The following is a 17095-nucleotide window of genomic DNA, read 5'->3' as shown; positions in this document are numbered from 1 at the left end:
AAAGAGCAGGAGAATCGATGTTTCAGGCATAAGCACTTCCTACCCCCCCCCCCACCACCCCCACATTCCTGATTAAGGGCTTATGTCCGAAAGGTCGATTCTCCTACTTTGCGAATCTGATCTACAGTCCTCACTTTCTCAGTGGCTCATGTCACACAAGAGAATCTCCAATGTCAAAAGGTGAGTGGATATGACCATAGTCTAACTGAAATATCTGGAAAGGTCATCAACTCACCAAGAGTGCAGCAAGTCAGAAACTACTCCTCGAAGGCGAGTCAAGAAAACTGTCCGTCCTTCCTCTCTCCCAATCAGTGCCATTGAGGATTTAAGGCTGTGACAATGTAACACCTGACTAGGATAGTGTAATAAATTCAAGCCCCACTATTCCAGGAATTGTCACAAGAATTAAAAATTTTAAAACAGTGCACAAAATTCCTCAATTTCCGTATCTTCAAGATCCTGGGTGACAGACAGCAAGGACCAATTTCCTATTCTCAACAAAAATTACTATTTAGTACAAATAGATTTAAGCTACAGGTAAAGAGTTATGAACTGTCAATGTATAACCCTATTACCTTTAAAAAATCCCCCTACATGCACATGTGTACAAACACACACACACACACACACACACACACACACACACACACACACACACTGGTACTAGGGATGGAGAGAAAAACTGTGAAAGCAATTCAATGGTTTCTGTCCGTAGGGTTCACTGAGATGATCCTTTTGACTTGTCAGGACTTGCTGCTCCTCAGTCTTTTCTCAAGATCTTTCATTCGCTTGCAGACGCACAGAGTGACTAGTTAACAACTTTTAAAGTCTCTGATTTATTGGTTAAAAACCACAGCAATTGAAGTTAATAGCAATTAGCAATGACTAAATATTCTGAGCTGATTTTTTTTATTATCATGTCGGCTTATAATAACAGTACACAACACTATAATTGAAAGATTTGTTTTACTACATGCTAATCAATCAATACATTGAATCCGGTAATTATATTGAGACATATTGTTTCATCTCTGACATTGTAATGTTAAAGTAAAATAAAGTGAGATTTTTTTTACTGAAGAAGTGAGTGATTAAAAATGGAAATGTACTGTAACTGAGGTTACATTGCAAATTAAAATCTGAAATAACTGTGGATGCTGTTCTGAGGAAGGGTCACTGGACCTGAAACGTTAACCCTGATTTCTCTCCACAGATGCTGTCAGACCTGCTGAGCATTTCCAGCTATTTCTGTTTTTGTTACATTTTTGGAATAGTCTGACTGTGATGGGCTGTTGGTAGATGATGCCATGCCCCATTCTTAAAGAGGACCAGTAAGGATAAGTAATATTAAAAGAGAAAATCAGGGAGGACCTGAAAGATAACTGAACTCCTGGATTAATCGAGTGCATTTCAAATACCCAGTCAAGTGGCATAACCTTTGTTTCCCGCAGGGTTTTAGGAATAACAGGAAAACTAGATCTCCATAAGAGCATTGTCTAAATCCATAAAACAGGTCATCCTTACAGAGGTGAGAAGAGGAAGTGATAATGCAGATAATGCAGATAAGTCAAAGATAAGTGATAAGTCAATTTTAAGGAGCACCCACATTCGGAATAGAACAGGCTGGCATTGGAGGGAGTTAACCACCTGGTTTCAGCAAGAAAACAATATGCCTGTTTATAAAAGGTGTATACAGTAAACTTGGTAAAAAATGGAGGAGTAACCAGATCACTCAAAAGGCAAATTGCTCTGTTTGGATTAAATATCCAGATCCACTTCTTACTGGGAGTCCACAAGGAACACATTTTCAATATGGCTTGGTTGCGTTAGACTTCCTTTACACCTGAACTTTTGTACCAATACAAAATAGCTTTAAGTGTGCTTCAAATCAAAGCTACAAGTAAACAATAGACAATAGGAGCAGGAGTAGGCCATTCAGCCCTTCAAGCCAGCACCACCATTCATTATGATCATGGCTGATCATCCACAATCAGTATCCTGTTCCTGCCTTATCCCCATAATCCTTGATTCCACTATCTTTAAGAGCTTTATCCATCTCTTTCTTGAAAGTATCCAGAGACTTGGCCTCCATTGCCTTCTGGGGCAGAATGTTCCATACACCCACCACTCTCTGGGTGAAGAGGTTTCTCCTCAACTCTGTTCTCAATGGCCTACCCCTTATTTTTAAGCTGTGTCCTCTGGTTCTGGACTCACCCATCAGCAAAAACATGCTTCCTGCCTCCAGAGTGTCCAATCCTTTAATAATCTTATATGTCTCAATCAGATCCCACTTGTCCTTCTAAACATTAGTGTATACAAGTCCAGTCACTCCAATCTTTTAACATGTGATAGTCCCGCCATTCTGGGAATTGACCTTGTAAACCTACACTGCACTCCCTCAATAGCCAGAATGTCCTTCCTCAAATTTTGAGACCAAAACTGCACACAATACTCCAGGTGCGTTCTCACCAGGGTCCTGTACAGCTGCAGAAGGACCTCTTTGCTCCTATACTCAATTCCTCTTGATGTGAAGGCCAGCATGCCATTAGCTTTTTTCACTGCCTGCTGTACCTGCATGCTTGCATTCATTGTCTGATGTACAAGAACACCTAGATCTCGTTGTACTGCCCCTTTACCTAACTTGACTCCATTTAGATAGTAATCTGCCTTCCTGTTCTTGCCACCAAAGTGGATAACCACACATTTACTGACAGTATGATACCCTCCATGGTGTTTTGGGCCATTACCATTGTGTTGAATAGGCTGGATGTCAAACAGACCTGACATCTGGCCATTGGTCAGGCCCTGTGGATCTTCGGCTGTGGCGGCAGAACTGTATTTCCCATCATCCATAACCTCGTGACCTGGTGGATGTGCCACTCTACCATTGCCAATAAGTAAGGAAGTTACCCGTGGTTCATTGAAGAGTAATTGAAGAGCAACAGGCATTTCTAAAACGAACTGCCCCCTCCCATTGTAGTTACAACACTGGCATCTACCTGCAATGTGGAAATTTGCCCAGGTATGTCCTGTCCACAAAAATCTGGATAAATCCTAGTTGGCCAGTTACTGCCCCATAAGTCTACTCTCAATCATTAGCAAATTGATCAAAGACATTATTGACAGTGGTATCAAACAGCACTTGATTCAGAATAGCTACTCACTGATGCTCAGCTTGTGTTCTGCCAGCCCAATCAATCATTACATCTTTTGTCCAAATATGGGCAAAGGAGCTGATTCAGGGGAAGTGAGGATAGTTACTCTTGATGTCAAGATAACATTTGATGGAGTGTGGCATCAAGGAGCCCGAGTAAAACTGGAGTCAATGATTTAAAGATTTTTAAATGGTTTTCAAAAGAAACAAAAGGTGAGAAAAGGTTTTGTTTTCTGTCAGCCAGTATTTTGGATAGGAAATGTACTGCTTGGAAATGTGATGGAGACAGGTTCAATAGAGACATTGTCTCTTTTTCAGCAATCATTTAATGGGCAGGTTACAGGGAAAAGACAGGAGAATGGCACTAAGTCATGGTGTTCATCTGCAGAGCTGATGGGCTGAATGGCCTCATTCTGCACAATTACATTTCTGTGATGTGAGGCTTGGAGGGGAGCTTTCCAATGATGGGGTTCCCAGTTTGGACTGTCTTTATTCTTCCTGGGAGGTGGTAGAGGCTACATGTTTGGAGAGTGTAATTGCACTAAAGCAAAACGTTTTGGGCCACATCCAGTCAGAAGTCTCAAAAGATGTGGGCGGCACGGTGGCACAGTGGTTAGCACTGCTGCCTCACAGCGCCAGAGACCCGGGTTCAATTCCCGACTCAGGCGACTGACTGTGTGGAGTTTGCACGTTCTCCCCGTGTCTGCGTGGGTTTCCTCTGGGTGCTCCGGTTTCCTCCCACAGTCCAAAGATGTGCAGGTTAGGTGAATTGGCCATGCTAAATTGCCCTTAGTGTTAGGTAATAAGGGGTAAATGTAGGGGTATGGGTGGGTTGCGCTTCGGCGGGTCGGTGTGGACTTGTTGGGCCGAAGGGCCTGTTTCCACACTGTAAGTAATCTAATCTAATCTAATGTAAACTAGTTTTGAGAAATTTTTAATAGCATTATTTAAAGTTAGGCTTGTGCCGTCCTAACAATAAACATTTACAACTTGGGAGCGAAACCATGCACACACATAGACAGATACGTGTAAGGGTGTTTCCTAACGTGGTAGGAGACAATTTGGAATGAATATTATAAATTGTCTGTCAAGTGAGTAGCTTTACAGATACACTATATAAAGTTCAGAGGTAATAGTATCATTTTAGATTACAGAGCTGGAGTATATACCGCTGAATTTAGCCAGTACTGTTGGGCAGTTTTGCAATAAAGCTGTCTAAATCCAGCAGATGCTTGGAAAGGAATGTTTTCATTTGTTTTAAGATGCACAGGGGAATAAAAGCTCACTTCACCCTTTGGGGATAAATTTATTGCAGACACTCACATTAATGATCTCTTGAAAAAATTCTCCACTACCTATAGTACTGGTATATGTCCCATTCTCCGCACCCTTTTTAGTTGATTGCTTGGCAGACTGAAAGAGGAAACACTAGCAATAATTTATAATTGTAAAGTATCTTTAACATAGTAATTGAAAGGGCAGACGTAGAAGAATATGGAAGGCTGAGAGCCTCTCTTTGCATTAATAGAAAATGTGATGATTTCCTTTTTGTTTTACAGTATAATAGTGTTTGGATCCCTGACCCTGATGAAGTCTGGCAATCAGCTGAGATTACTAAGGACTATAAGAAAGGATCAGATGTACTATTTCTGCAGTTAGAAGATGGCACTGTAAGTTGACAAAAGACTTTAAGATAAATGTGATTGATTTTGTTCCATGCACACTTTTTATTTCATTTGCAAAATCATTTAACTGAATTTTAGGTTTGCATTGTGTTGTACAGCAAAGGGCTGCTAACAATCCTGCTGCTGAGTTACAGAGTTGTGGTGGGTTCAAACCTCATTCCAGGATGTCAACATACAAATAAAAACTGACAGTCCAGTGCAGAACTAAGGAAGTTCTGCAATGTAGGATATGCAGTCTTTTGAATGAGATGCTAAACAGTAATCTTATCTGCCCTTTCAGGTAGCATGAAAGTACTTTGGGACCTTGTTCTTAAAAAAAAAGAGTAGGAGTGTCATTTCCAGCATTCTGCCCAAAATCTATATCTTAATCAATGTCACAAAAAAACAAACTGCTTGGCCATCATCATGTTGTTTGGTATTTGCAAGTTCCTTCACTGCAGCAATTTCTAAAATTCAAGTGTTTTGTTACTGAAAGCTTTTTTTTTGCTATCCTGGCTGTGCTTACATTAGAATTGTGACAATTTGCATTGCTGCTAATAAAAGAAATGTTCCTTTTTATGTAAATGATTTCAGCCTGTTGTTGGCCGCAGCTAGCACCATTCCCAGATACAGAAAATGTAAGGTTAGTTTTATGTTATGAAGTTCATGGAAGCTGATTTTCCATTTCCTGGGCCTCCGATAATAACTTTAGATGTATAAATACATAGCTCCATTGTTTGGTACTCTGCTTAATTTGATATCCAACTATATTTTGTAATGTGACCGCACACAAAAACTATAAGCTGGGTTGTAAGCGTGTTTTCTATGCTATAGTTGTGGTCTGTGTGTATTTGACAGGCTTCTTTCAAGTATTTCAGGTACACTGTGTACCCTTTGTCCTGTGAGCATGTTGAATGCAGTGTTAATCCAAACTGACAAGTAATTGCACTACGTTTGAAATGTTTGGTATGAATTATTTCAAACTAGAGTAGAAGTAACTTTTTCACATAGAGGGTGATATGTGCATGGAATGAGCTGCCAGAGGAAGTGGTGGAGGATAGTACAATTGCAACATTTTAAAAAGCATCTGGATGGGTATATGAATAGGAAGGGTTTAGAGGGATATGGACTGGGTGCTGGCAGGTGGGACTAGTTTGGGTTGGGATATCCGGTCAGCATGGACGGGTTGGACCAAAGGGTCTGTTTCCGTGCTGTACATCTCTGTGACTGTATAAAATACTGGAAATCTGAAACATACACACTGAATGCTGGAGAATTAGATGAGGTTTTAGAATTTATCAGAAGATTTGGAATTAAATCTCAGAAACATTTCAATACATAAAGCAAGATCTAACTTGTAAGTACTGACGATAGACAGTCAATTTTTCAGTTCCTGGAAAGAATGAAAAAGACTGGGTATATTAATTTGGGCATGCAGTCATCTTTGTAATGAAAATATATGTTTAAATAGCACCTTTTTAATATTGTAAAAACAACTCCAGACACTTCATGGAGTGTCATCAGAATAACATGATCACCAAGTCACATACAGACGTTAGCCAATGTTCCCTCTGATCAGTGCGGCTGTGCAGCTCATCGGAGGGTATGCACTCGCCAATTGGCATACGCATGCATTGACATCTGGTTCTGGAAGCCCCTACTGTACATGGACCTCATGCAGAAGTTAATGAAGTGGTGGAAACCTTTAGAGGGAACATAAATGTTAAATGACTGAAAGTTTGGTCAAAAAGCAATAACTTTAAAGGTGGGTTGATTGGGGCAACGAATTCCAGAGCTTAGGACAAAAGCAGCTGAAGGCACAGCCATCATTGGTGGAACGACTAAGAATTGGGAATGCTTAAAGGGCCAGGGCTGGTAGAACAGGGAGATCTCAGAGCATTGAAGAGTTGAAGGAGGTTACTGAGGTACACAAGGCCACAGAGATGTTTGAACATGTAATAGTGCTTTCAATCTCCTCAAATCATCTCAAAATGCTTCATGTTAAAAAAAAATCTATTTTGAAATGTAGTCGTGTAAACGACCCCATGAAAAAAAACACAAGTGAATTTGCTTTGGCATTGTTAGAGCAATTAGGAAATTAGAATCTTATCTCACAGATGGTTGTTAAAACATTGAAAAGTTAAACAGAAGTAACAGATTAACTAGAGACTTGGAGTTGTTTTGGTGAAAACAGATGCCAGATGGTGCTCAGATGTGAAAATCTAGTTTGAGCAGTCAATTTGGGTCCTAATTGCGGCTTACCAGAATTTGAATTTGTCTGCAGGCACTAAAACAGGCACTGCAGGGTTTGAGCACCTGGATGGGATGACATTGCTATGTGGGCTGCAGCCAATCATTTCTCCTCAAGGTGTGGAGGCTGCTGATTGGTTCACAATAGCATGATTCAGAATAACTGTGACTGAGTGAGAGGTCATGCAGGATCCCAGACACATGTTGGGAGGTTCCGATGGAGCAGATCCACAGGAGGAAGAAGCATACCTTATATCCAGAGAGAAGATGTCTATCTGTCCCTCCTGCCCTCGTCCCATATTGCAGTTGCAGTTGCTCTGTCAGCTTTCATAGCCTTCGCCCATTCCTCCTCCAGATCAAGCAGAATACTATATTGACCAAGCATTTCCTTCTCCCTCACTCCTTATGAGGTGGCCAGTTATGCACTTGACCTGAGAAATTAATTAATGTAGTATTAAGTGGCACTATGCAGATTCACATTGGTTCCTTGGTTGCAGACATGTTGTGGATTGCTACTTGTGTGGTCTGCATGGATTCTTTTCAATGCATATCACCAGAAGCAGTGCTAAGTAGACAGGTTTTCCCCTCCAACATTTTCAGGCAAAACACTGAAGAGATTTTCCAGAATAATGATAAAAGTAGTTTTGTCATCCAGCACTTGAAAATTGCAGGACAAAGAGACACCCATTTGAAGCTTTCCATTTTGCACTCACCAGTTCAAATGCAAGAATATTAAATCTGAAAGGGAAAAACAGTTTACACTCATGAGGAGAAAAGTGTGCTGATTAGCTGGCAAGTGGAATCTCTGATCACAGTGGCTGCCATGGAGAGGACACCAGTAAACAGCCATCCCCAAGGGTTGAACATTTTAATTGGAAACGGTGTATTGTTTTTCTGGTTGCAGAGGTAAGGGTCCTGCCTATGAATATATGTATATATAGCTTTCAGGAAACAATAGTATAATCCCTACTGCAGTAGAATCCCTACGGTGTGGAAGCAGGCCATTCAGCCCATTGAGTTCACAACGACCGTCCAAAAGAGCATCCCACCCAGACCCACCTCTCTACCCTATCCATGTAACCCCATATTTGCCATGGTTAATACACCAATCCTGCACATCTTTGGACTGTGGGGGGAAACCAGAGCACCCGGAGGAAACCCACACAACTCCACACAGACAGTTGCCTGAAGATAGAATCGAACCCAGGTCCCTGGTGCTGTGAGGCAGAGTGCTAACCACTGAGCCACGACATGCAAATACTTCGACTAAGCAGAGTTGACTTACCTTTCTTTTCAAACCTCCAGCAGCAAATGAACCCAAATATTCCAAACTCATGCTCAACCCTCCACAATGATTTGTTTACCAGTCACCATTAGGATAGGGCGTTAGTCAAGTACTCTTCACTAAAATCCCTTTCTAGCGATAAATGACGGTGGGCATTTTATGTGGTAATCAAGCTATTAACCACTCTCCAGGCAGTTGTTCTTCGAATAAGCTTCTAACTCTTCACTACATTGTTGTCTAGTGCTAAACCTGACTTTCACAGCATCTCAGAATTATTATGTCACAAATGGAGGCCATTGAGCCCATCGCACCTGCACAATACTGTACTGTACCAATCTATGAGACTAAACTGATGTTTCAGCTTCAAATCCAATCTCACCTATCTCCAAGCATTCGGAGAACCTGGGGAAAATTGCTCCCCTTCCAAATATTTATTTAAACGTGGCCTTAGCATTTGAAATGAGAAAATATGAAAAGATTTTGCTAAGGCAAATTAGGTGGTAATTTATTATTTGGAAAGTAAGAATTCAAATGGAGTGGAGGTGCAAAGTGATGTGGGATCCATGTGCAAAATTCACTAAAAGTAACAATGCAGGTTAGTAAGACCACAAACAAAACTACACATTAGCTTTAGTTCTAAAGGGATAGAATTGAAAAGTGCAAAATTTGCACAAATCTTGAATGTTAGTTTCACCACCCTAGACAGCAATGTGGACAGCAATCTGACTCTGGTAGATTGTTCCACCTAAAGAGTCAGGACACACTGCTTTCCACTGGAAGAATGCTATGATTTTTGCGAGTGTGCCACTTTCAGACCATGAGTAAGCCAATGGTATTTTCGTTTAATTCATGGGATGTGAGCATTGCTCATCAGCATTTAACCCATTAGCAATTGCTTTTGGGAGATAGGGATAAGTTGCCTTCCTAGCCTGCTGTGGTTTTTGTGCGGTTAGAGCTCCCATACGTCTGTTAGGAAGGATGTTCCAAGATCTTGATGCATTCACACATTATAGTTACAGCAATCTATTCCAAGTCAGGATTCGGTGCAACTTTTGAGGGGAAATGGCAGCTGGTCGTGTTTCAATATACCAGATATCTTGTTCTCCTCGATGGTAAAGATCATAGGTTTAGCCACTGCTGGAGTGCACTGCAGCCATGACGTACCACTATTGGAGGAAGTGAACATTTTTAAGAAGGTGGCTCATTGATTAGCAGTGTTACCTCACTGTGCCAGGGACCTGGGTTCAATTCCAGCCTTGGGTGATTGTGCAAACTCCACAAAGACAGTCTCCCAAGTATCTGCGTGGGTTTCCTTCAGGTGCTCCAGTTTCCTCCCACAATCCAAAGAGGTGCAGGTTGGTTGGATTGGCCATGCTAAATTGTCCTGTAGTCCAGGGATATACAGGCTAGGAGAACCAAGTTAAAAGTCACACAACTCCAGGTTATAGTCCAACAGGTTTAGTTGGAAGCATAAGCTTTTGGAACACTGCTCCTTTGTCAGGTTGCTACATGCCAGGGGCAGCGCTGTGAAAGCTTGTTCTTCCAAATCAACCTGTTGAACTATAATCTGGTGTTGTGTGATTTTTAACTTTGTCCACTCCAGTCCAACACTGTCACTGCGACATCAGACTAGATGAGTTGGCCATAGTAAGTGTAGTGATATGGGGATAGGGTAGGGGCTGGGTCAGGATGGGATGCTGTTCAGAGAGTTGGTGTAGACTCAATGGGATGAATGGCCTCTTTCAGTGTTGTAGGAGTTCCATGAAGCGGTGATGATCAGGACTGATTTATTCCAGAATACGTCAAGCTTTTTAAGTGTTGGTGTAGCTCCATTAATCCAGACAAGTGAAGAATATTCCATCTACACTTGACTTGTAAAGACTTTGGGGAGTCAGGAGGTGAGTCACTTGCTGCAGTAGAGCTACCATCTGTCTATGATTATGGCATATCAGCTGACAGCACCTTTCTTATCTTATTGCTCATGGTCTCTTCAGAACGTACATTATTTTTGCATCTTACAGCAAAAGGCAAATTGAGTTTTCCCATCAATTTTTGAGTCATTTATTTAACTAAATGAATAGAAATTTTATTAAGTTTCAGTCAATACTTATATAATAGTTTATAAAATTGAAATGGCCTATTTTAGAATATCAAATAGAATTGTATTGAGAAGTTATTTTTGAAGAAGTGTGTTGTAAGTTTTAATTTTAAAACTCTCACGCTGAAAACTTGAATTGCACACCTGAAGATTCGGTGCTTTCTGCTGAGTACAGGTCAATGCCAATTATTTTGAAATTTATCCAAGCTTCAAAAACCTGAACGTTACTTGTTAAAGCCAAGTCATGTGCTTATGATGTTTACAATAATGTTTGATCATTCATTTAAAGAAAAGAGTCAACATATTCCATCAGTTTAGTGTTTCTAAATGATACCTACATACTTCGGACAGTAGATTCTGATACGTTGCACAGTTGACTGTGTTTATTTTATATTTTAAATTGATTGAAATATACTGAAAGGGTGGAAACCAAGTCTACTAATTTGCCAGGCAGAATAAGTGAAGTATTCAAGCTACATGCATTTTTTTTTACTAATATGTAAATACACAAATAGCAGTCAAACAGGTTATTCCTCATGCTTTTCTTTATTTAACTTCAATCATTCATAGACAAAGACAATGTAGGTGTAGACATAGTTCACATTTTTTAAATTTCTAATTTGTCCAGCCCAGAGAATAAGCTAAGATGAATTGAATTAAATTGAATTAGCTTTATAGTTATATGGACTGCTTGAATTTAATTTGAATGTCGGTGCTCCCAGTTTTGCTAAATTTGCCCAGCAGACATACTTTAAATATTTTTCTGTAACCTATTAACCAATTGTAAAGACTAATTTCTGTTCCATTCAATGAGGAACAGATATTTTACTTCCTTACTCATTGCCTTATAAATCGATCCGAGTACTTTTTCTTGTGTGTTTGCCAATGTACCCATTGTGCTGTAGTTAACAAACAACATTGGGGCCTGAGATGAATGGTGTTGCTATAATATGATTGTTGCTTATGGAAGTTTGTACCATGCAAAAGAATAAAAATAAGTAAATAAATGATATGGCCTTACTCACATTTTGGTGTCTTAATATTGTTACTAGGCAGCATTCACCTGCGTATACGGTTTAAAAATTTCCCATTCTTTAATGATAAAGTAGAACATGGTACCATGTCTGGTAATAAAGAAATGCTATACATGCCACTGTATGCTATCAAAATAACTAGTTTCCCAGTGTATTGATTCCTCCATTGTATGTAGCCTAATTGACTTCAGTGTTGAATAGTTGAATTTTTTTTAAAAGTACGTTTCAAATGCTCTGTTTTTCTCATTTAATTTGAACATTTTAGGAATTGGAGTATCCAATTGATCCTGTTAAGATACAACTGCCTCCTCTCCGAAATCCAGACATACTGGTGGGTGAAAATGACCTCACGGCACTCAGCTATCTCCATGAGCCTGCAGTTTTGCATAACCTCAAAGTGCGCTTTGTGGATTCCAAACTCATCTACACTTACTGTGGTATGCAATGAACCCACAGCAGATATCACAACACACTTTTGGAAATTGTCATTTGCCTAACACGATGATTTTAGACTATGATAACTGTTGACTTTTTTTAAAACTTTAGGTATTATTCTTGTGGCTATTAACCCTTACAAAGAGATACCAATCTATGGAGATGCCATCATCCATGCGTACAGTGGGCAGAATATGGGCGATATGGATCCTCATATCTTTGCTGTGTCCGAAGAAGCTTACAAACAAATGGCCAGGTCAGTTTTCCCAACCTATTCAATATTGTTCTGGTCCCAGTTGAAGTTACTACTGGCTTAATAGATCATATTTTGATCTGTTTGGAGTTAACAATGTGTTCCCTCACTGAACCAGAAGCACACAATACTGCAGGATTTGCTGTAACAATAAAACAGAATTTTGTTAATGAAAGAAATTAAGATAAAATAGAATGAACCAAAATACCTACTTATCATAAAAATTCAAAGATTTTTAAACATTCAGCAGAAATGTTATCCACTTAACCACAAAATGTTCCATTTATAAATTGAAACAAAACAAAACGGCTAAATATATTACCCAAATTACACACTGGTACAATATTCAAAATATTATTCATATAATTCTCGTTCTAGAGTTCCTATATCTAGCATCCCAGTAGGTTTCAGTCACTTGTGCCTTCAAATTTTAAACTGCAAGTACCTTCAAGCTTGCTCCGCCATTCAATATGATTATGGCTGATCGTTTAATTCAGTAGCCCTGTTTCAGCTTTCTGTCCATACCATTTGGTCACATTAACACTAAGCAACTAATTCTGAACATTCAATATTTTGGACTTAACAACTTTCTGAGACAGGCTCAGCATTCTCTGGGTGAAAGTGAGGACTGCAGATTCTGGAGATTAGAGTCAAGAGTGTGGTGCTGGAAAAGAGCAGCGGGTCAGGCAGCATCCAAGGAGCAGGAGAATCTACGTTTCGGGCAAAAGCCCTTCCTCAGGAATGGCTTTCCTCTCTGGATGAAGGCATGTTTCCTCATCTATGGTCCTAAATGGCCTGTCCCATATCCTTAAACTGCACACAGTACTTCAGGTGTGGAACCATAGCTTCTGGCTCTGTCTCCTCTCCACTTTGAAAGTTCGGTCTACCACTTAATTTTACTCTAAGGTCAGACAGTCTGCTGCCAAAACACTCATCCAAAGTCCTATTCCTTCGAGATTCAATTATCTTGCAGCTCCTCTGGTCATTCATCTTCTACCTCCTTATCCAAAACTCTGCTACCTTTATTGTAAGATACCATTGTCCTGTTGATTTTTAACCTAGTCTCTCTTTATTCAAATTTTGCTTTCTTTTTATTCATTGTGTGATAATATTATGGCTTTAAGAGGTGTATTTTGTCCTCTTTTTTTTTATGAAGAGACATTGAGACAGAGGTGGTGATGAGTCTACTTCAAGCCGGTAAAATAAGCCACTTGTAAGGCCTTGTTTTTTTTTTAAATGTTGGAACAATAGAAGCAGCCTGAATGGGTGGGGTCAAGCTCCCATAGAACCAGAATTGTTTGTTTAGCTTTCAGTTGATGTTGGGGTTGTGAAAGCTGCTACATCTCCGTCTCTCTCTTTGCTACAGTTTCTCTTCCTGTTGCTAGAATAGCATGTGAGACTATCTATTTTACTGAATTTGCCTTTGCCGAGGGTCTGTTTATAGCATGTTACTATATTGGAACAGTTACTGTTTAGTAGTTGAATAATCTATTGCTCTGTTAAGTTTTTAAATCGAGGTATTCCATACTTTCTTTTGTTGTAGTTTAACTGTTGTGTGTGAATAAGGTGTGTTTTGCTTCAGGTCTGATAGTTTGAGCGATCAAATTGCATCTGGAACATAACACTTGGCACTTTAAAATAAGAAAAAAGTTTGGGTCTAGGCTATCCCCTTGACATGTTTTGAGGGGTTTGGTCAGCTCAAATGATGAAATAGTTGAAATGTTGAATATGTCAGGATGTAATTTAGTTAACTGTGTAGTTTAGTTTCTGCTAAAAGTGCAGGGTGTGTTGTTCAAATCTGTTGACATCTTTCTGTTGCTGCATTGTGATTGAGACAGAAAAAAAATCATCTTGAGATAGACCTGGGCAACAGCAGGGATAAATGATTATTATGTGCATAGACAGTTAAAAGAAATTGGTGAAATAATTCCACAAAGGCTGGTATCCCATCACCAAATCACCCTTTATTTACACAGAGCCAGCTCTATGTCAAATAACCTCTGACACTCCACTCCTGTTTATATCTATCTGTCAGTCAGGACTCCCTGATTGGGTCTGTTAATTTGGTCCAATCAGGGAACTCATTTTTTATGACGTCTACCTGGCTGACCTTGTTATTAAACATTACAGTTGGCATCTTCTATTTTGCAGGAAGGGGCTTATGAAAACAACCCTTGTCAGGATATAATCAATCATCTTGGACATTGTGTGTTTAAAGGTCCATACAGGTTGCTGAGCTTTCTAAAATATTTATTGAATGTGTCAGGAGCAAAAAGATCAATGAATATTAAGTTTCTGCTTGGGAAGTTTGAGAGAAGGGTTAATATTGTTTCCTTAGCTGCATATCTAATGCTTTAAGATTTCACTATACTCCTGCATGCATTGTTTTTGTACAGACATGAATCAATTCATTTGAAGTACCTAACTCTGTATAATATAGACAGGAAGGTGTATGTAATTAGAGGATTTTTGCATGAACTTTACCACAAGCTACATTTTTAAGTTTGTTTTAAAATATAAGTAAACCAGTTTAAATGTTTGTACCAAGATATATGTTGTCTTTTGATAATGTGTAGGGAATATTTAACATCTGTGGTTTGTTTCATTATAATCTGTGGGAACCGTTTGTTGATCTCGTACTAGGTCCATGGCACAGAAACCATCCATTTGGGGATAAAATAATACTCATAATAAAGATACCAGTTATTGAATAAAATTTGATTCAAAGTCAAAAATAATTTGATTCCATTTTTATTTCAAATCATAAGCATTTAAAGCTAATTAAAATACCATTATTTTAATTATGCTGCTGATGGTGTAGTTTAATGGTCCAATGTCATAGGTTATTTTCTTGTCAATCTTAACCTTTTTAAACTCTTCACCAGCAGAGAAGCAGTTTTTATTTTTATTTTTTATTTTAAATAAACTTTAGCATGGTATGATCTGCCTGTAGACTACACTTCTAGGAAGGATATTATTAAACTGGAGAGAATTCAGAAGAGATTTATCAGGATGTTGCCGGGCATGGAAGGTTTAAGTTCTAAAGAAAGACAGTGACGTTTTTCACTGGAATGTAGGAGGTTGAGAGGCAACCTTTATAGAAGTTTATAAGATAATGAGGGGTTTAGATAAGATTAATGTAGTTGTCTTTTCCCTAGGATGTGGTATTTCAAGACTAGGGGGTGAATTTTTAAGGTGAGATGGGAGAGATTTTAAAAAATGCATGAGGAGTAAAATTTTACGCAATAGGTGGTTCACATGTGGAATGAACTTCCTGAGGAAGTGATGGATGTGGGTACAGTTACAATGTTTAAAAGACATTTGGATAAGGACATGAATGGGAAAGGTTTATAGGGACTAGTTTAATGTGGGATTATGTTTGGCCTGGACTGGTTGGACCGAAGGATCTGTTTTCCTGCTGTATGACTCTATGACTCTAAAACAACACTATTCCCTGTATCTCAATATATGTGATGACAATAAATGAAATGAAATCAAGATAAGTGCGGTTTTATTTGTAGATCTGATGTATAATGTCTTCTTTCTTTGTCTTTGAAGGAAGAATAGAAACCAGTCTATTATTGTAAGTGGAGAATCGGGTGCAGGGAAGACTGTGTCTGCTCGATATGCGATGAGGTATTTTGCTACTGTTAGTAAGTCCAGTAGCAAGGCTTGTGTAGAAGATAAAGTCCTTGCATCAAATCCTATAACAGAGGTAAGAAGCAGCAAAGTAGTTTGTAATAGTTAAGAAACATGATACCTGGGAAGATGCTCGAAACACGGCTATGAGATTTAAACATATAACCATCTGCCTGGACTAGAAGGTCCAAGTTCATGTTCTATCTGTCTTGAAATATTTCATAGCATATCCAATCAGGTTGATTAAAAACAATCCCTAATGAAGGGCGTATGCCCGAAATGTCGATTCTCCTGTTCCTCAGATGCTGCCTGATCTGCTATGCTTTTTCAGCACCACACTTTTCAACTCTGATCTCCAGCATCTCATATTCTCCTTAAAGTAATTATAACCATCGTCCCCATTCTGTAGTTACTTACAGGTCTGAAATTATTCTAAGCTATCTCCTCCATTTATAATGTGTAATATTTCGACTTCTGAAGTTTTGTTTGGCTAATTTTTAAACAATCAAGAGCTATTGCTATTAGTTTCAATTGTCGGCATTATCTATTTGCTTGCTGTATAGTGATAAATAATCATACAGTCAATGTACAAGATATACAGTTCTGTATTACAAAAAAGTAGTGAAACTTAGGCTTAAAGTTGACAGTGATAGGATAAATATCCCTGTATATATGCTGTTATAGTTAAAAATCTTCACAATGCAATATTTCTCTAACTTTAATTCAAGGTAGCTTTTTTCTTGCTAAATTTTCAAAATTTATCCAATATAAATTAAACAACTTTTCATTATACAGATGTCTTTTTGCATGATTTAAATTCAACTTTAATCTGAAGTTATTTAAATGAATTTATCAACTGTGAAAATTGTTAAATTGACATTCTTTCATTTGTAAATTTTACCCGTAACTCGAGCATTCTTTCAATGAAATGGAGAAATAACATTTCCATAACATTTTTTAGCGTTAATGTCACTGCTAATTATTTGTAGGTAATTTGATTGCACTGTCCTTGTACTCTGTTTTACCTCCAGACAGCTGTAACACTGTTTTTGTTTCCAGGCTATTGGAAATGCAAAGACAACACGAAATGACAATAGTAGCCGTTTTGGTAAATACACAGAGATCAGTTTTAATAACCAGTATCGAATCATTGGTGCAAATATGAGAACTTACTTACTGGAAAAATCAAGGGTGGTGTTTCAGGTAAGAATTGCATTTAGCAGAGGGTAATATTGTGGTTCTAAAATATGTTCATTTCTTGACCTTCTTCTGTTACAGTCAGC

The 17095-nt window shown here is 38.8% G+C and overlaps 1 protein-coding gene across 1 annotated transcript in view; it reads left to right on the top strand.

The window, feature by feature from the left end:
- The window catches only part of myo5c (myosin VC), an 85924-nt gene that overhangs the window by 8902 nt on the left and 59927 nt on the right, over window positions 1-17095 (top strand). Inside the window, exons 2-6 of the mRNA XM_043677061.1 lie at window positions 4714-4824; window positions 11751-11922; window positions 12032-12176; window positions 15732-15888; window positions 16872-17015. Of these exons, the coding sequence (XP_043532996.1) occupies window positions 4714-4824; window positions 11751-11922; window positions 12032-12176; window positions 15732-15888; window positions 16872-17015 (729 nt within the window). The remainder of the gene's footprint in view (window positions 1-4713; window positions 4825-11750; window positions 11923-12031; window positions 12177-15731; window positions 15889-16871; window positions 17016-17095) is intronic.

This window comes from Chiloscyllium plagiosum, chromosome 36 (assembly GCF_004010195.1).
Source record: "Chiloscyllium plagiosum isolate BGI_BamShark_2017 chromosome 36, ASM401019v2, whole genome shotgun sequence".
NCBI lineage: Eukaryota > Metazoa > Chordata > Chondrichthyes > Orectolobiformes > Hemiscylliidae > Chiloscyllium > Chiloscyllium plagiosum.
This window is presented reverse-complemented; position numbering and strand designations above follow the sequence as displayed.